This window comes from Thermobia domestica, chromosome 7, assembly GCF_964235325.1.
Source record: "Thermobia domestica chromosome 7, izTheDome1.hap1.1, whole genome shotgun sequence".
Lineage (NCBI taxonomy): Eukaryota > Metazoa > Arthropoda > Insecta > Zygentoma > Lepismatidae > Thermobia > Thermobia domestica.
In genome coordinates, this window is record NC_137460.1 from 302,572,537 (window position 1) to 302,594,635 (window position 22,099).

Below are 22,099 nucleotides of genomic sequence, written 5' to 3' on the forward strand. Positions count from 1 at the left end.
ATAGGGTAGTTTTAAAATACACCATAGAACATACACACTTGGGAGTGACTTCCCGATACGTATTCTAACATACACGTAGCCGCGAAAAACACTAACAGGGCATTTGGGCTGCGAGTGGTGAACGAACGCACCATTTGCCATTGGTTTGTGAAATTTTGTGTCATTGATATAACACTGAAAGATGAATGCCAGCAATCAACACCATGTTCTAGTGAGCGCCTCAGGAATGCCGTGGAAACGGACTCTCGGGATGTTCGTGGAATTACAGAGAAATTAGGCGCATATGTACCAGTTTTTGACGGCTCCATGAGATTGGTGAAAAAGTTGGATTCATGATTGCTATACATATCTGCCTTGTGTCGCTACTCCAACATTTCATATTGTGTACACTTCCAAACTGAGGAACTTAACATTGAAACTCGGATATCGACCCCTTCCGGTTTCAGCTAAGGGATAACGGCAGACAGGCGCTGAATTCTCGGTTTCTCTGACCGTTTTTCGATCTTATACATGTCGACAGAGATGGATGAACAGTTGGTTCCATATGATGGATGGATCAGATTGCAATTTAGCGTCCTTTTCACCATCAAGGCTACATGAAACGTGAACCTACAGTTTCAAGTGGAATCCGAACTTTGTAATGCGTTCAAAATTTTCAAAGGTCTCCCACCTGGAATTGAACACAAGACCCTGATTGCTAAAGCTCGGGCCCATTAGATTTCTCTTAATTCTGCTTATAATTTGGAAGTCTAAAAGCATGCAACATGAAATAATAGGGAGGAAGGGAGGTACTATGGTCAACATCACTAGGCACACACAAACTTTCTCTGCACACACAACACAAAACAAAAGGAACAAATATTAGTATTCATCTGAAGTGAACATTTACCTGGTTATTGCCCAGCCCGTGGCAGTGTGATATTCCCATGAGACTGGGCGGACTATGGCCCATCGTATCGACACACTTCCCTGTGGCAACACTCCGCAACTACAGAGAGAAATATACATGTGCAGGTGTTAGTAGCAAACGACCACAAATGGCTTAGTCTAATATCCTACCTGCGAATTATCCCCCTGGTTGCTATCACCCATACATTCATATGCATTTATAATAGTCGGTGCATCATTGCCCATTGTATCCCAGCACACATCTGACGCTGCACTACGGAGCTAGAAACAATAAAATACTTTATACATTCACTTGCTTTTACACTACATGATTAGGCGTCCACTTTACACTGAAACTAAAACCACATTCTACATTTTCTTTCAATCGATGCTTCAATAGCAAATATCTTGCTTTACATATCCGAGCTCAGTAAACACCCTTAAATAATCAAAAATGAACAACACAAATTGTAAAAAATAAAACCTACGAGGTAAATACCAGTCACAAAAAATGGTCACCAAAAAAATTGACAAGAGAGAGAAAGAAATACACAGTCCCAGAGTTACGTAAATTCATACTTACGATTTCCGATATTAGTAAACCTTACGATACTTACACACGAAGTAAGAAGTGGTATTAAATTTTCTAAATTCTATTTTTAAAGCCATCTAGTGAGTGAGGCATGAACTCATTAACTAATTAAGTATTGTTGATCTTCTTTTATATTATTATTATTATTATTATTATTATTATTATCGGTGTTCGAAGAATATAAACATATACCTATAAATAAAGAATGTAACTGATATCTTGCGTTGCAGTCTTATTAAACAGTAGATTTTCGATTTTTTTTTTTTTTTAAATCTTTTCATATGTGCTTCCGATAACTCTTAGGTTATGGTAAAATTTCTAAGCAAAGAATTTGGAACGATGCATTTACGTAAGTCAAGGACTGCCATGAAACAGAATAATGTTAAGATTATGCATAGCAAATCCTTCATTTCTATTCTAACGACCTCGCAATATGCGCATCTCATAACCCCACAATTCTAAATACCAAACAGTTCATGAAAAATATTTTTTAAGTTTGTCCCGACAATTTTCGTTCTGCTATGTATTCTACGGAAAATATATATATATATGTATATATGAATGTGAAATACAGAAAACTTGTCTGTCTCAGTCTATAATGCTGTATCCAAAGTTGTTGACTCAGCTACCTGTTTTATCTCCATATAAATTTATAACTTTTCTGTCGCCAACCCGTAAAAAGTGGTCTATAGCATTAGCATACGTTATTAATTAATAAACCCTTGCATAGAATAATGGGTTACGTCCTCTAGCGAATCTGTTTCAGTTCTTCTCTACGTTATTAATTGCATTGTTAACACGTCATTCAATCCGATTTAAAGTATTTGCTGAGCAAAACAATGAGTTTATCGTAAAAAATTTTAACGTGGATAGTGTCTGATGAAGCTAACTGCATAGTTGGCGAAACTGTTACATGTTAATAATAATTTTAAGCAACTTGGTACACATACAATTACTCATTAGTTGAATTCTTGCTTCGTAATCAGTTGGCCGTACTCGGACATTCTGAGTGAGTTTTATTGAACACCTTTAAATATAAATCTTAAACAACTTCTTTCCCTTTTCCGGATATATATATAAGGTTGTTAAGGATTTTTTCGGTATATACAGGGGATAGACAAAAAGTCTAAAAACACTTCATACAGGACACGTAAGTTTGGCCCTTTACTGTACAACACGTGTTGCGGTTGCCGATCGTTTTTTGTTTTCAATGTTATGTGGACCTTCCTCTTCCGTCAGCAGTAACCCGTTCACCTGTGCGTGTCGTAGTGTGAAAGTGGTGCGGTAAAATGGGCGACCTGACAGACTTCCAAAGAGGCATGATCGTTGGTGCCCGTGTGGTTAGAGCTTCAGTGGCAACAGCGGTGAATATTGTGGGGGTATCGAAAGGCACTGTGTCCAATGTCACGAGGGCATACACAATTCATGGGCAAACGACGTCTGCAACGCACAACAGTGGTCGAAAGACAATCCTCTCAGATAGGGACCGGAGGGCATTAAAACGGATTGTAGCATCTAAAGAGAAGACTTTGCAATGAAAATTACGTCTGAATTCAATTCCGGCCTACAGAACCCGGTTTCATCGAAAACAGTGCGACGGGAACTTCATAAAATGAACATTCATGGCAGGGCTGCTATCGCCAAATCCCTGGTCACAGCAGCAAATACGAAGAGGCGTATCCAGTGGTGCAAGGACCACAAGGCGTGAACTCATGAGCACTGGAAACACGTAATGTGGTCCGATGAATCGACCTTCACCTTGTTTCCAACAACCGGTCGTGTTTACGTATGGAGGACACCGTCGCAGGCCTATGATACAGACTGTCTGCTCTCAACTGTAAAGCATGGGGGTGGTTTTGTTACAGTATGGGCAGTGATATCGTGGTTTTCTGCAGGTTCCATCATAGCCCTGCATGGAATGATGAATGCTAAGGCGTATGAGGCCATTTTGGTTGACCAGGTTCTACCCATGGCTCAAATATTGTTCCCTGATGGTGATGGCATCTACCAAGATGATTTGGCACCCTGTCATGCTGCGAAAACGGTGACATCATGGTTTGAGGAGCATGACCAGGAGCTATCACACCTCCCCTGGGTCCCAGAATCACCAGATCTGAACATCATTGAGCCATTGTGGTCTGAGTTAGAAAGGCGCGTTCGGTCTCATTACCCTCTACCAGCATCCCTTAAGGAACTGGAGCATATTTTGGAGGAATAATGGTACAAAATTCCACACACCACGATTCAGGAGCTGTATACGTCCATTCCACGTCGGATCCAAGCTTTTTTGGACGCAAAAGTAGGCCCCACACCATACTAGGTATGATTTTCACACTTTTGCAAACGTTTTAGATTTTTTTGTCCAACCCTTGTATCTTGGTAATATACAGGACGTTAGAAAAATGTGTCACAATATTTTGGGAACAGATTTCTCACATCAAAAAAAGAAGAAAAATTTATATAGACCTGTGCTCAAAAATAGATAGTTTTAGAGTTACACACGGTGTGGCCAGAAGTCTCTAAATGCAATCGATCTGAAGTCAACTGGGATTAATGTTAGTGGAGAGGGAAACGTGGTTAAAGTTGTCGTCCGCCACATTGGAATCAACTGACTTCAAATGGCAATATGGTCGTGTGACAAACAACATCCTCGTCCGAATAGAAATCCAACGATAAAGTTATTTTTCCAAAATCTGCAATAGTCTTCAAATTGTGAATGGATTAAGATAGGGTGTGTTATCTTTTATATTTAAATTTTGTTATACATGAAGCATTGTATGAACGGGAACTGATTATCTCTTTATTTTTCTTCTTTCTTCTAGGTAGGACGAGATGTTAACTCGAGAGGAAAGAATCGAAATTATCCTTTTCGCTGGAGGACGCAGTTCAGCAATAATAGCAGCCGTCTTCAATGCGTCACATCCTAATCGCAAGCCGGTGACAGACGGTGCTGTATAAAAACTAATTCGCAAATTCAGGGCAATGGAAAATGTTGATGATTTACCTCGATCAGGACAACCACGAAATGCAACAGATTCAGACAAAATTTAAGTCTAAAAGATAGCATAACCTATCCTAAATCCATTCACAACTTCAAAACCGTTGCAGACTTTCGAAAAATAACTTTACCGTTGGACTTCTCTTCGAAGGAGAATGTTGCTTAATATGTCACACGATCATGTTGCCATTTACAATAAACAAGTTGATTCCAATATGACGACCATCAAGATGGCGGACCACAACCATAACCACGTCATAGTATCCCCCTCCCACCAACATTCATCCTAATTTACTTCTGATTGATTGCATTTACAGTTTCTCAAATATTTAGTGCGGTCCAGACTTTGACCACACCCTGTATAACTCCTCAACTATCCACTTTTGAGCACAGATCGATATGAACTTTTTTTGATGAAAAGAATCTGTTCCCAAAGAGACATTTCTGCAACACCCTGTATAAAGCAAGAGTGGGATCCCAAACTACACATGTCACCAATGACATGCGCAAAGTCAACAAAAGGAAGATGTTTAAGACAAAGGAGAGAACAGCTGAAAAGCTTGAGTAGTGGATTTGGTGTGACAACATAAAAAAGTGTTAGGTTGTGTTCTCTGCATTGGCTACCCTTTTATCTTAATCTTAAATAACTAGAATATCCAACTAGTGTAATACGTAACTTACCTCCCCCCAGTAGATATTCGGCGGAAGTTCTGGATATTTTTCAAATACATCGTAGGCCACGTTATCCATGAACCATTGGAAGCTCTTGCATTGCAGCTTCTCTTTCAAGGCAAGTTGTTTTGATATATCCCCCATATCGAGGAACCTGGCGAGCGGTTCCCGCGTGTAGAAGTACTCTTTGTATTTCTCGTCAAACCATACCTCAATTACTCGCTTGTAGTTCTGAAACAACAACATTACAAATGGTTAGAGAAACGCTATATAAAACACGAGGAGCAGTCAAAAACTTCCCGGAATCTTATACAGTACAGTGCTTAAGTTGCCTAATATGAATCTAACAAGTGTGAACACGTCTTAACAGTTGGGTAGTGTAGCTGAATCAAGGTGATCAGTTGATGCAATGTTGCAATTCGAGCAACGCGCAAATATCAAGTTCATATAAAATTGGGCAAATCTGCTTCAGAGAGTTTGATAGCTTTAAAAACAGTTTAGCACCATCGGATGTATTGTTCTTCCCAAAGCTAAAAAAGGGCCTCAAAGGTTCCCGTTTCGCCACCGCAGAAGAGACCAAAACTAACGCGACGCCTGAGCTTCGAAAGATACTAAAAAATGCCTTTCGTCGGTATTTCCTCCAATCACAGCAGCGGTGGACCAAGTGTGTGTGTGTGTGTGTTCCAAAGGTCCCTACTTTGTAGGCGATTAAGTAAATGGGTACTTATATTGTGGTAATAAAGAGCTACAACAGAATTCAATTCCGGGATCTTTTTGACTGGCCCTCGGATTACTTAAATATTAAAAAGCACACAGAAAATGGAATCATAGAGCATACTACGTGGTAAATAAAAATGGGAAAAAAAGTTTAAATCAATATGAACCCTTTAAGCTTTACTTGTAGAAGTTTCAGCTCTCTAAAAGTTAAATCTTTATTATTATTATTATTATTATTATTATTATTATTATTATTATTATTATTATTATTATTATTATTGAAAAAACATGCCTAAGGCATTATACCATTCTTATTGGTATCGATCTAATGCCAAGCGTACGAAATCACTCATAGACTCTATTCAAAAATATTTCTGCATTATTCTGGAATAAGAGGATTTTGTAGCAGAGATCAGGAAACTCAATTCTGCAGTACTAAGCATGAAATTACTATTCAATGTGATTACGCAAGAGCCACTGTGACGGAATTAAATTAATGCAGAAGTAAACTGAAAAGTAACTGTAATAAAAATGTGTAAGCGTGTGCTACTGTTCGACAATACCCTCGCGAAGATATTTTCGACCTCCCGAAAGTTGGCAGCACTATTGTTCGTCAAACGATGGCACCAATGTGCGCTCTGCTGATTGTCCGTAGATTCGACCAGCGGGATCCATGTTTGGTTATGTAAAGTATGTTATTCTTTTGATAACGTGATATCTTTAAAGTTACTCTTTTAAAGTATGGTTATGTAAAGTTATTCTTTTGATAACGTAATATCGAAATTTATCCGATGCACATGTTGAACATCGGTAGATTATTTGATGTGATATTTGAGTACAGAATTCAAGGAATCGAGTAATATGAATGTTTACACATCCTATCTCTTTTTAACCCTTTTAAAATCTTGTCGTTTTTGGGTAAATTATAGGCTTTTAGTTAACCAGGTACTGCTTCATTGCTATTTATCGCAGGACCATGATTCCATAGAGCAACGTTTGAAAAAATGCCATTCACATTTCCCTATCTCTGAAGCGGGAAATTTTAAGAAAAATCGCGATTTTTTGAAGATTTTTTAAATTTTGTCCTCTGTTCCTCCCTCCCTTCTGTGTTAACGTACAGATCTCAAAATCAACTGAAAAATACTAAGGGGTATACTGAATGTGTGTACACAATTTGAGTTTTCTATCTAGAAAAGTAAAAGTAAAATATATTTAAGAATGTGCTAAGAATATTCTCAGATCCCCGTATAAAACAGGATCTCCGGTAAAAATTTCGTGAGACTTCCCTATTTATTCTATAATCACGGTTCGTACCTCATTCTCTTTAGAATAGGACAGCCTTTCCAACGGTACCATTCACGTATCTCCATCGTGTATCTGAGGCAGGAAAATCGCGAAGAAAAAGGGATTTTTTATTTATTTCTGTACACTGTGGACCCCCCTGTGTTAAAGCAGAGATCTAGAAAAAATCTGAAGAATACTAAGGGGTACACTGAATGTGTGTGCAAAATTTCAATCTTTTAGGTGCAAAAGTAAGCCCGCCAAAAAATAATAAAAATAAGCCTAACGAAAAAGAAAAAAAAATAAGTTGTGACGCCAGTACTCCCTAGGTGTCTACACAGAGAGGCGTGAAACCATACGTAACGTGTTCTACAATGCCTCCATGCTTGCAAAAACACAAAAAACCCGATCTAGAAAGATTTATTAGTACTTTTCTAAATCAAATAATGAAAATACTACCCTATCGATGTAAGTACGAAAGATCTTAAAAGAGTTAAGAGAATCGTGGATTCCGCAAGACTGAATATTAGGTGTTACGTAACATTACCTACCTACTTAATGGTTGCATTTACAAGACAAAAACAAAGGAAAATTAATGAATGAGAATATCATTCAAGCTGAGAAAGTGTTCAGTTATTTAAATACGTAGAATGCATTACGTACTATAACAAACACAGACACACATTTTTGTCTAATTTTCAAATGTTACCACCAACTTGGTTCTATTAACATTAATAGGAGATTCTTACAAAATCTTTTATAATATATTTTTAAAGGACTTACATTTACAATAAGCGGGCCCTTCTTCTTCTGCGCCAATTTTCCGAAGTTATAAGGCATGAACCCTCTGTACACGTGGCCAACATGAGAGCACGGCACCCACTCGATGCTCCCTCCACACTGCCAAATCTTTCCAAAAACAAAATAAAAATAACTAAATATTTTAAACAACTTTTGAGCTCACATGAACATAAACTTAAAATGAACTCACAAAGGAGTGAAATTAGAAATCACAAAATTATTTTCATTTCGTTTAATTTAAATCGTAATCACCAAGTGAGACTATAGCAAAAATTCACACAAAGCTGAGTTCTCCATAACCTTACTGTGTTGTACAAAACAAGTACGCTATAAGAGCCACTGTTTTTAGCTAGTATATTTCCATCAAAAAGGTTCTTTCTTTTCTGCTTCATTAAAGACATAACTTATTATTTAACACTATAGTTAAACCTTCTGTTTCAATTTCTCTCAAAAATTCACTTAAAAAAAAATCCTTACCTTGAAAGATAATTCAAAATTCTCTCCGCCCCAAACCAAAAGACCTGGATCATAAGCACCAAGTTCCAAAAAATATTTACGATTAATTGCAAACAAACCACCTGCATGCGTCGGGGATCTGGAAAAGAAATTAATACATAAGTCATACATACCGTTTTCAAACAAATATCTATACTAGCATTTGTATTAGCAACATTTTGACGTTATTTTCTACTGAAAAAAAAAAAAACCTCTCTAATAGGGAAACTATGTGATATCTTCAGGCAGATGCGTGAATTGTATCTCGCTATAGAATACGGCTGATCCTCATGAAATTGAAATGAAATGAAATTTTCAGTTCAACGTCCCACGATTATACCCGTTTGGTTAAGGGAGACAATGATAAAGTAAGTAAATGATGGAATGACAATGTGGGAGTAAACGGGCACGATGTTGTCCACCACACTTACTTGGCCAGGGATGGAACCACAGACCCCACGCACCAGAGGCAAGTGGTATACCACTGAAGGGGAGTGCCCACTCCCTTATAAAATTGAAAAGAAATCTATTGCATTATAATAATCACACAACTTACATCTTTCTATACCATATACAGGAAAAAAATGACATTGCAGCGCTGCCTAATCTTAGCTTGAAATATAAGACATTTCTGCTAAATATAGGCACCAGTGTTAGTGTGGGTCTACAAATTTATTCCATGTATGAACAGATTTTTCTTTAGGATTGGCAACTTCCTTTTAAATTTTCAATTGAGATGTTAGTAAAATAAATGAATTACTGCTGGAAACTTCAATGTAACACTACCCATCACGACTCGGGAGCTCACTTAATGAATAATTAATACTTCTGACCAGAGTATATACACTTATTTATTAAAACTAAAATACAGCGTAACGGTTTCGACAACTTAGCGTAATCTTCATCATACACTAATTTCAATACCATTGAACTTCGAAAGCAGGCAGCAGTTTCAGTGCAAAAGCACTCATCTCTTGCATTAAAGACCTCCGGTTTGATGTACAAACATTGTGTTCGTGGTTTTTCTGTAAATTCTCTCCAATATCTCATTCTTAATACAAAAACTCTATCAAAAACTAGAAATGCAGTGCAGCATGTGTATTTTCTTTCTATCGCTGATTTAACGTTATTTTATTATTTACCCATGAAATGATATTACAGTGAAACCTGTCTATATTGGCCACCAGCAGTTCCATTGATAGGATTTCTAGTATTACTTGATTGTAAAATTGTAAGAAGCAATGGCACGACAGCTACTTTTAAATAACGTATATAGAGTAATCATAATAATTTACAGTACTAGAAAAAATTACTACAGTATGTTTACTATATGTACGTACTTGTCTCTTCCCGAAAACTAGTCTACTACACTGAATTATTCGGATTGAAAACACAATAACAGAAACAATCATAAAATAGAAAATATGTACGCAGTTTATTGAAATTAATATTGCAGCATACTGAGTTATTCAAATTGAGAACAAGAAAAGCAAAATTATAAATTGAACAATTATATGTAGTTTATATGACTCTTTTTCGACAGTGACAAATATTTTCTGTAGATACTTTTCGAAAAACAGCGAATCAGCTATTAATAACAAATTTATTTATGATGGTTCATTCTACACGTATTTATTGTTTTTGGCACATATGTACATTCTAATTTTGTAGTTAAGTACCTCTTGTTAATGAACTACAAGGTTTTTCCCTCGGAGCAAAAGATGTTTTGAGAAAATCTTAAGGGAATTCATATCTCTACACTTCAGCTACCTTTCGACATGCCGTCAGATGCCAATAGTTGACAATTGAGGTGGTTAGCTTTAACCTTGAGAATTTTCCGGAATTACTAAACTTCCCACTGACGAAAGGAGCCGATACGGCTAATGGTTTTATAAAACAGACAGGGTAAACAAATACGTACAACCATTCCCTGAATTCCTATACGTGCTTTTTCTTATTCACATGTTCCTTCACCCCCCGTTTATCAGGGTAGTGTTCTGGCTATTGACCTCCAAGAACAAATCGTGGGAATCCCTGCTTCTTTGTTTCCTGTCACAAATACAGAATATCTCCTCTCATATGACAATACGAAAGAGTTAAGAAAAATAACAAAACGGTATTTTGCGTGACCAAGATACGGAAGTAAATTTATCATTATCATCATAGGGTAAACATTGCTTCAATGCGGCCAACTTCCGAGATAGACAGGTGGCCAACTTACAGAGTAATAAGTAACGAATATCTTATGGGAAAATGCAGGTTCAAGAGGAACTAGGCCAAGATGAGCAGGTGACTAACTTACAGAGGTGGCCAAGTTGATAGGTTTTACTGTAGTTTATTCACAGGTGATTTTGACTTAATAAAGGAAGTGTAATTTTAGCTAAAATATACAGGGTGTCCCACATCAAACCGGTACGCCTCACGAACCGGTTATTACCTCTAGTTAAGGTTATTCAGAACGTCCAAACAGTTTGTGTCTAAAACGATAGATGGCGCCACCGTCACCAATGTTAACATATACAACTAATAAAATTAAAACAATCAAATATAAAATAAACAGTTCAAAAATTAAGCAAAAACGGATATAATCTGGTTAATGGACGTTACAAAATCTAGGGAATGGTACGTGTCGATTTCAGATATTGTTATTAGTTTCATTGTTAGAGGCCACCATTGTTAAGTAAACAATCAACTTTATCTGCCGTACTTTCTACCAGAAACTGACCAAACTTTGCATACCCATTTAAGATTGAAATATCTAGGGAATGGTACGTGTGGATTCCACATATTGTTGTTAGTTTCATTGTTAGAGGCCACCATTGTTAAATAAACAATCAACTTTATCTGCCACACTTTCTACCACAAACTGACCAAACTTGGCACACCCATCGGATTAGCACAGAGATATCTACTGAATGGTACCAGTCGATTTCACATATTGTTGTTAGTTTCATTGTTCGAGGCCTCCATTGTTAAATAAACAATCGGTGGATTTCTCCATTGTTAGATAAACAATCAACTTTATCTGCCATACTTTCTATCACAAACTAACCAAGCTTGGCACACTCATTTACGATTGAGATATCAATCGAATGGTACGTGTCGATTTCACCTATTGTTGTTACTTTCATTGTTAGAGGCCGCCATTGTTAAATGAACAATCAACTTTATCTGCCATACTTCCTACCAGAAACTGGCCAAACCTTGCACACACATTTAAGATTAAAATATCTAGGGAAAGATATGTGTCGTTTTCTCATATTGTTGTTAGTTTCATTGTTGAAGATCAGCATTGTTAAATAAACATTCGTTGGATTTCTCTATTGTTAAATAAACGATTAACTTTATCTGTCATAATTTCTACCACAAACTAAGCAAACTTTTCACACTTATGAACGATTGAGATATCTATGGAATGGTATGTGTCGATTTCACATATTGTTGTTCTTTCATTGTTGAAGGCCACCATTGTTAAAGAAACAATCTTTGGATTTCTAAATTGTTACATAAACAATCAACTTTATCTTACACTCTTTCTACCAAAAACTAATCAAATTTGGCGCACTCATTTACCATTGAGATATCTATGAAACGGTACGTGTCGATTTCACATATTGCTGATAGTTTCATTGTTAGAGGCCACCATTGTTAAATAAAAAATCAACTTTATGTGCCACACTTTTTAACAGAAACTGACCAAACTTTGCACACCCATTTAAGATTGAAATATCTAGGGAATGGTATGTGTCGATTTCACATATTGTTGTTAGTTTCATTGTTGAAGGCCACCATTGTTAAAGAAACAATCAAGTTTTTCTGCCACACTTTCTACAACAACCTAAACAAAATTTGCAGACTCATTTAAGATTAAGATATCTATGGAACGATATGGGTCGATTTCACATATTGCTGATAGTTTCATTGTTAGAGGCCACCATTGTTAAATAAACAATCAACTTTAACGGCCATACGTTCTACCACAAACTGACCAAACTTTGCACACCCATTTAAAGTTGAAATATCTAGGGAATGCTATGTGTCGATTTCACATATTGTTGTTAGTTTCATTATTGAAGGCCACCATTGTTATATAAACAATGGTTGGATTTCTCCATTATTAAATATACAGTCAACTTTATCTGTAATATTTTCTACCACAAACTAACCAAACTTGGCACACTCATTTACGATTGAGATATCTATGGAATGGTGCGTGTTGATTTCACTTATTGTTGTTACTTTCATTGTTAGAGGCCACCATTGTTAAATGAACAATCAACTTTATCTGCCATACTTTCTACCACAAACTGGCCAAACTTGGCACACCCATTTAAGATTGAAATATCTAGGCAATGGTACGTGTGGATTCCACATATTGTTGTTAGTTTCATTGTTGAAGACCACCATTGTTAAATACACAATCGTTGGATTTCTCCATTATTAAATATACAGTCAACTTTATCTGTCATATTTTCTGCCACAAACTAACCAAACTTGGCACACTCATTTACGATTGAGATATCAATGGAATGGTTCGTGCCGATTTTACACATTGTTGTTAGTTTCATTGTTACAGGCCACCGTTGTTAAGTAAACAATCAACTTTATCTGCCGTACTTTCTACCAGAAAGTGAAGAAACTTTGCACACCCATTTAAGATTGAGATATCTAGGGAATGGTACGTGTGGATTCCACATAGTGTTGTTAGTTTCATTGTTGAAGGCCACCATTGTTAAATATACAATCAACTTTATCTGCCACCAACTGACCAAACTTGGCATACCCATCGGATTACAACTGAGATATCTAGGGAATGGTACCTGCCGATTTCACAAATTGTTGTTAGTTTCATTGTTATAGGCTACCATTGTTAAATAAACAACTTTGTCATACGTTCTACCAGAAACTGACGAAATTTTGCACACAAATTTAAGTTTTAAATATCTAGGGAATGCTACGTGTCGATTTCATGTATTGTTGTTAGTTTCGTTGCTGAAGACCACCATTGTTAAATACACAATCGATGGATTTCTAAATTGTTAAATAAACAAACAACTTTACCTGCCATATTTTCTACCACAAACTAACCAAACTTGGCACAGTCTATGGAATGGTACGTGTCGATTTCACATATTGTTGTTAGTTTTCTTGTTAGAGGAAACCATTATTAAATAAACAATCATCTTTATCAGCCATACTTTTTTTAGCAGAAACTGGCCAAACTTTGCATACCCATTTAAGATTGAAATATCTATGGAATGGTATGTGTCGATTTCACATATTGTTTTTGTTTCATTGTTGAAGATCACCATTGTTAAATAAACAATCATTGGATTTCTTCTTTGTTAAATAAACAATCAACTTTATCTTACATACTTTCTACCACAAACTAACCAAACTTTGCACACCCATTTAAGATTGAAATATCTAGGGAATGGTATGTGTCGATTTCACATATTGTTGTTAGTTTCATTGTTGAAGGCCACCATTGTTAAAGAAACAATCAAGTTTTTCTGCCACACTTTCTACAACAACCTAAACAAAATTTGCAGACTCATTTAAGATTAAGATATCTATGGAACGATATGGGTCGATTTCACATATTGCTGATAGTTTCATTGTTAGAGGCCACCATTGTTAAATAAACAATCAACTTTAACGGCCATACGTTCTACCACAAACTGACCAAACTTTGCACACCCATTTAAAGTTGAAATATCTAGGGAATGCTATGTGTCGATTTCACATATTGTTGTTAGTTTCATTATTGAAGGCCACCATTGTTATATAAACAATGGTTGGATTTCTCCATTATTAAATATACAGTCAACTTTATCTGTAATATTTTCTACCACAAACTAACCAAACTTGGCACACTCATTTACGATTGAGATATCTATGGAATGGTGCGTGTTGATTTCACTTATTGTTGTTACTTTCATTGTTAGAGGCCACCATTGTTAAATGAACAATCAACTTTATCTGCCATACTTTCTACCACAAACTGGCCAAACTTGGCACACCCATTTAAGATTGAAATATCTAGGCAATGGTACGTGTGGATTCCACATATTGTTGTTAGTTTCATTGTTGAAGACCACCATTGTTAAATACACAATCGTTGGATTTCTCCATTATTAAATATACAGTCAACTTTATCTGTCATATTTTCTGCCACAAACTAACCAAACTTGGCACACTCATTTACGATTGAGATATCAATGGAATGGTTCGTGCCGATTTTACACATTGTTGTTAGTTTCATTGTTACAGGCCACCGTTGTTAAGTAAACAATCAACTTTATCTGCCGTACTTTCTACCAGAAAGTGAAGAAACTTTGCACACCCATTTAAGATTGAGATATCTAGGGAATGGTACGTGTGGATTCCACATAGTGTTGTTAGTTTCATTGTTGAAGGCCACCATTGTTAAATATACAATCAACTTTATCTGCCACCAACTGACCAAACTTGGCATACCCATCGGATTACAACTGAGATATCTAGGGAATGGTACCTGCCGATTTCACAAATTGTTGTTAGTTTCATTGTTATAGGCTACCATTGTTAAATAAACAACTTTGTCATACGTTCTACCAGAAACTGACGAAATTTTGCACACAAATTTAAGTTTTAAATATCTAGGGAATGCTACGTGTCGATTTCATGTATTGTTGTTAGTTTCGTTGCTGAAGACCACCATTGTTAAATACACAATCGATGGATTTCTAAATTGTTAAATAAACAAACAACTTTACCTGCCATATTTTCTACCACAAACTAACCAAACTTGGCACAGTCTATGGAATGGTACGTGTCGATTTCACATATTGTTGTTAGTTTTCTTGTTAGAGGAAACCATTATTAAATAAACAATCATCTTTATCAGCCATACTTTTTTTAGCAGAAACTGGCCAAACTTTGCATACCCATTTAAGATTGAAATATCTATGGAATGGTATGTGTCGATTTCACATATTGTTTTTGTTTCATTGTTGAAGATCACCATTGTTAAATAAACAATCATTGGATTTCTTCTTGGTTAAATAAACAATCAACTTTATCTTACATACTTTCTACCACAAACTAACCAAACTTTGCACACCCATTTAAGATTGAAATATCTAGGAAATAGTACGTGTTGATTACATATTGTTGTTAGTTTCATTGTTGAAGGCCACCATCGTTAAACAAAGAATCAACTTTGCTATATTTTGTACCAGAAACTGACCAAACTTGGCACACCCATCGGATTACCACTGAGTTATCTATGAAATGGTACTTGTCGATTTCAGTTGTTGTTGTTAGTTTCATTGTTAGAGGCCACCATTGTTAAATAAACAATCAACTTTATCTGTCATACTTTCTACCAGAAACTAACGAAACTTTGCTTACCTATTTACGATTGAAATGTCTATGGAATGGTACATGCCGATTATCAAGGGCTAACAAGCCCTAGCCAAATTGTGTGTAATACGTCATTATGCTTGGGATCAAACGATAATTATTCGTGATCAAACGAGCTGGCCAAATTCCGATTGAATTTGTTTTCATAGTGGCTGTGGTGGAGGGGCTAACAAGTCATCGGTAAATGTTATTGTTCGGAAAATGGAATAGTGCAAAAAAATAAACATATTTCATTCAGAACTTTGTTGTGCCTGCTTTGTAACCAGTGTGAATTAGTCGTGTGCCGCCAGATTTCTTTTCATTCTTTTTTTTTTCTGTCTCAGGTGGAGCGGGATGGCCCCCTACAGCGTTCCTAGAATTACACTCTAAAAGCCCACAGTGTTCCTAGAGCTGCACTCTAAAATCCCCTCCCATATAACTGACCTTTGTTTCACAGCAGACACCTCACATTTGAACTCTGTTGAGATTCTGTGTAAGTTTGTCGGTTGTACGCACAAATTGAGAGTATAAACATGTATTAGGGAATGAGAAGTTCTCGAAATAAATTTGCAAGCTGAATATTTTTTCGCGACATAAGTGAAGAGTAATTGTATATCCTTGAAGAGTACCCTGGAGAGTAAGAAAACTCTAAGCAAAATAATCATTGAATAAATAGCAATGTAATCACAGTAATGTACATATGGCATGATGCATTTCTACCAGATTGTCAGAGCACTAATTCTCTCATTTTTTGATGTGAGCGGTCTTGCTATCGAATCTCCAGAAGAACATTAAAAAAAAAGATGTATTTAGGTCTATTCCATTTTAAACAAACGAAATACGTTGCGTAAAAGAACTTTCCATGTTAAAATATTTGATGGGTAGAGTAGTTTGTGTGGGATTTGATTGTTATTGCATGTATCTATTGCATGCTGATTGGGTAGCTGGAAAGGCAGCCAAGATATTCATTCTGACGGTTGCAAGCCCGTGAAAATACAGAGCAACAGTTACTCCAAGGGAGTAGATAATAGATTTTTAAAAAAAAACTACCGTGAGGGAGAGAGCCGAAAAGAGTTTATAGTATGAAATTTTGTCCGCAACTAGGGAAGTTCCGCCAGGAACGCAGGATCACCTGTATATGGCTCTCATTGTTGAGACACTAAAATTTTTCAATTAATCGTATACGGAAGATAAACATTAATAAACTATTTTTATTTATTTACTTATTCCTCGGGGGGTAGTCTATCTCAGAAGATTACGATTAGCATAATTCTATGTTTCAGGGGTGCGCTTCCAATCCACCTCCCAGAGGCGGTTTTTGGGTGGGCGAACCGGACCTTGTCCTTAGATCCACACATTAATTAAAGTATATGTAACACACATGTACGTATGTGTGTGTGTGTGCGTATGATATGTGTATATGTATGTATGCTAAATGTAAAATATTTTTGAACCAATGTTTCCAATCCAAATAATAGAGCCCCACGGCTCCAACTCGCCAAAAACAAATTCCACCTGTGTCACCTTCTACACATCAGCGGCTATGCCCATAGTATATTCTATGATAACAATTGACTGAATGTGCTTTTCAAGTTTCTAGCTCATTTTCTTGGAAAGATAATGCGTAAGACTCTCTTAGTGTTGCAACGAGACGAGACAGGACTCTTTGAAGCGAGACACGATACAATACGAAACGTTTCGTAAAACGTCTTGTCTCGTGTCTCGAAAAATACAAACACAGTTTCTGAATTTGCTTAAAAAATTATTAACTCGGAATAAATTATTTGCCTTCGAAATGTATACCATCTTTTATTATTTCAAATGATCCAAATGATTCAACGTTTCAAACCCTACAAAGAACAGGGAATACCTAAAGCACTTTTTAAAAATGATTCTTACAAACAGCTTTCACTTCCATTTTTCAATCGATTCAAGTTTAATTATTTTGTGATAGTGCTCCAGATTCAAATACAATGTAAAGCGTTCATTGAGATCAGTGTTTCAGAAGATTTTATTCCGGGGGCTGGTGGAGATATCTACGTATAAAAATCCTTTAATAGAAGTACAAGTATGCGTAGAAGTGGCAATTTTATCAGTAACTAACTATTGTTTCATGGTCTTTCTCGTTCCGAACCAAGACAGAAACGTGTCAGCCTTTCTCGACACTGAGTTTCGAAAAAGATTCTGATTTGACAATAAAATTTATCTTTTTTATCCTTTTATGATGTTATTCGAAGATAAACAATTTTTTAAATGGGAAAGTTACATAGGCCTCCTTATTTGTTGAAGTGGCGCCAGGGGTTCTGAAAAAAGGATATCAGAATAAATGGGGAAATCTTGCCTTTCGTCTGTACTGACGGTATTGACAAATGTTCCTATCGAAGTAATTACGGGTTCAGTCGAAACTAAGCAGTCGTTGCTGGAGGATTGCAGTCGTGTTTTGTGTTGTGCTCTGTTAACCAAACTAGGTTAAAAGTTATAATTTTAACCACTTGGTTTAACAGCTCTTTTGTGGGCCTCAGCCTTTCTGGTGTTGCCACGAGACGAGACGGACACATCTTTTCTAGACGAGACGACACAGCCAGAAGTCTCGTCTTGTCTCGTTTCGTCTCGTGGCAACACTAGACTCTCTAGATATATCAGTGCAAGGTGTGACAACGTTCCTCACGGAGCACATGTTAGCTCTCAGCCTCTTTCTTTCACTGATGTTTGTTTACGTAGTAGATGAATATATAGAGAGTAACAAAAGGATGAGATATGCAGATTCTCTTGAAACCACATTAAAATTGTAGCAGTATTTGGAGCTTGTTATAAATGGATTTACCGGGGAACTAAAATAATTCTGGGAACTGATCATACAGTATTGATATAAATAAACATGGAAACAAGTAAATACAAAGAACTGAAATCGTGAATTGTTTTCAAAATACAGAAATCTTGAAGGAATATCTGTTTAGGCGGCTTTAATTGTAAAGGAATTTTGAATAAATTTGCATCCCCTGAATTCTTATACATAAAAAATAGAAATCTTTCTTTTAGCGTACGAATGAGATGCTTTAGGAAATTAGGTTAAGATAATTAAAATGATACTGTCCTTTGCAAAATTTAAGAGGAATACCATGATCGAAAAAGCATGAGTCAAACTATAAAGGTCAGTGGTAGCTTTTGCCATTTCTTACGACCACTATACGCACCTTATTGCGAAAAATTTATTCGTATTATAAAACCGATATCATTCAATAAATGTCAAATTTAACAGATCTTGAGAGATGAAATGACAAAAATTGTCGTTACCTCTGTCGCATAAGATATTCTAGCTTTGTGACCCATGTTATTATATGACTTTCACGATAAGTGACAAGGAGAATATAAATCCCAAGTTCAAAACGTAAGGAAAGAAACCGGCTGTTCGCGCTTCAAATTATGAAAAATGTACCAAAATGGTTGAAATTATGATTTTGTATTTCTTTACGAGAAAGAAGAATAAAAATAAAAATTGGAGCAATTCTAATCATGTATGTATAAGTCCACTATCTTCTTCAAGTTACTAAACTAACTTCAAGTGTTTCAACCATTTTTGACACATAACTCGAAAACTTTTAGAGATATTAGAGGCAAGAATACGTGGTTGATAATGAGCTTTTTAATTATGTCACAATACTTTTGAACTTTACCTTATGAGAAATGGCATATTCCAAAATTAATTCAGTACCACTCTAACCTGAATTTTACCAAATGATTAGCGAAAGTGATACGGTGTGCATCGTCCAGGGATTAATTCCCGGTGTGGCACTCAAACATTTCTGTATTGACCAAATATCGAGAGAAAAGTTGGGAAACTAAAAGATAGCGGACTTCAATCTAGACAGCCGGCGAAGTTGGGTGTGGTTGTCCTTACTACTAACATAAGCCCGCTGCAGGCTCAGATCACAAGGGACTGTTGCGCCAGGATTATCTATCTATCTATCTATCTATCTATCTATCTATCTATCTATCTATCTATCTATATCTATATCTATATCTATATATATCTATATCTATATATCTATATCTATATATATCTATATCTATATATATATATATATATATATATATATATATATTGGTGTTATTATTTTACCTTACATTCTCTCAGTAGCGTAAGTAAGGACGAATGGGCCTCCCCGCAAAAATGTTAAACGGACCCCCTCTTTCGACATTCATGAGTCACGTAAAATTTACAGAGAACAGTTTTGACTTTCTATGTTCTATCTAGTGAGTCACAACTTGCTCGTATGCAAAAAAATGCACATTATTATTATTATTATTATTATTATTATTATTATTATTATTATTATTATTATTATATTGTGCTATAGTTTTCGTCTATTCTGCTATACCAAATTCGAGAGTCTACGACATCCGACATTTTTAATGAGGTGTGGTCGTCCCACTTTTTGTTGTTTGGTTCGATGCTGGTTTCACTGTTCTTTTCCCATCTTTGAAATACATAAGCACGGCAGATCGCGAAAACTCGACAAGTCGCGTTGTTTCCGAAATGAAGCTCCCAGCCACTTAGTCACCCTGATATATCGTCGTCCTTCCCCATTCAAGGCACAAGCATCACACTGACTAATCGAGTGAGATTCTTGCCGTGTTTGGCGCGCGGTTGTGTTATGCCTTGTAGCTCTTATCTCAGCCCGATGATTTCGTTCAAAAAGTAGCGAGTGGTCATAATGTTTTCGCTGGTCAGTAAAAGTTTTGTTGGCATTTAATTTACTAAATAATCGCTCAGGTGTTACCGTCTTCATAGGTAAAAGTGAGATATAGTTGGAACATCACATAATTTTTAACATCTTAACATTATAAAGTTTAACTTCGAAACTGAAATGGGCCTCTTTCTGTTCTGGGCCTCTCAATGTTGCGGGCCCTGCAGGCCCTTTAGTTGCGCCACATCATTCTCTCTACTCAGAAGGATAGGGACAAATAGAAAAGTCAAAATTCATTTTGTCCATTTTTCATGCATCATACACTTCAGAAAAATAATCATATAATACTGATATGTAAGAAAATATTAGTATTGTTTGTCTGTTTTCTGTATACAAAGAACCATTTAGGTTCTTTTTATCTCATATTCTGGTAATAATCAAAAAAAGAAAAGAGTTTCATGTGATAAACGTACGACAGATAATTTGTCAACGCGATGTGAATGACGTTCTCTGCAACCTAATTCCCGTTTTTCGTACAAAACTATTCCTACCTGCAAAAAGAAAAGATTTATGTTACTCATCAATGGTTGAGGTTTTGCCCTGCGGCTGAACAACACGGCTTGTATAAATAGACTCTGACTGACTGCAGGTGCACGAAAAAAAAAAAAAAAAAAAACTGTTGGATTCCTCTCCCCGCCCACTTCAAGTGTGGATATCCTGGACACATTCAAACTGAGCGGTACGATCTTTCAGTTCTTCCCAGTAGAGGTACCAGCAGTGATTGCTAAATGAAAAAGTGAGCATCTGGTGGCGAAAAGGCGAAGTGCTCGGACAAGGGGGAGTTCACAGGAACCTTAAATTGTTTGTGAAGTGACAACACTTCCTTGAAAGTTGGCTACACTGCATTTTATGGGAAAGTTAAGTGCAGCAGTGTGTTCGTGCGTCAGTCATCCAACCAAAGTATGGCCCACATCAGCAACGTGTTCCCTGAAGACAGACTTGTCAGTGGAGGCCTTTGGTCTCCAAGGTTCCCAGACTTTCATCGTGAGATTTTAATTTATGAGCACACTAAAAAAAGTGTATGCTACCAATCCGGACACAATAAACGATCTTATACAGAACATTACCAGATAAATTAACAACATAACACCTGCAGAATTACAGCGTGTTGCTGGTAACGTCATCAAACGAGGTCAGCGATGTCTGGATGCCACTGGCCATTTCATCGTTGCTGTTAAAGTGTTACCTGAATCTCACGCGTGAGGCGTTCCGGTTGTAGGACACCCTGCAGTAAATTTGATGGTTTGAGTATGGTTTTCCAATTCTCAATAACTAATAATAATGCTGCAGAGAATGACACTAACTGATACTCAACCTGTGAAAATCCGTGGATTTGTTATTTGCCAAGAAAGAACGCACCGATTTGAGCATCGGCGTTCTGCTAAATTTTGTAAAGACTCAGCAGTAGTTACAGAAGAAATATTCACAATTTCCCTTCTTCCTCGTACAAAACCAGAGTATATCAATGAGGTTATGTTGGGAGCTTTGTTAACTCCGATCAAGTATACATACCACACAACG

The 22,099-nt window shown here is 36.4% G+C and overlaps 1 protein-coding gene across 3 annotated transcripts in view; it reads right to left on the reverse strand.

Annotated features, from left to right (window-relative positions):
• The window catches only part of Pgant7 (N-acetylgalactosaminyltransferase 7), a 102,217-nt gene that overhangs the window by 10,742 nt on the left and 69,376 nt on the right, over nt 1–22,099 (reverse strand). Inside the window, exons 7-10 of one of the 3 annotated variants that reach the window (XM_081766842.1) lie at nt 8,427–8,544; nt 7,932–8,057; nt 5,160–5,381; nt 1,060–1,170 (exon numbers count right to left, since the gene is read on the reverse strand). In XM_081766842.1, the coding sequence (XP_081622968.1) occupies nt 1,060–1,170; nt 5,160–5,381; nt 7,932–8,057; nt 8,427–8,544 (577 nt within the window). Of the gene's footprint in view, nt 1–889; nt 989–1,059; nt 1,171–5,159; nt 5,382–7,931; nt 8,058–8,426; nt 8,545–22,099 lie in introns of all 3 variants that reach the window. The other 2 variants (XM_081766843.1, XM_081766844.1) reach the window with 2 other exon arrangements.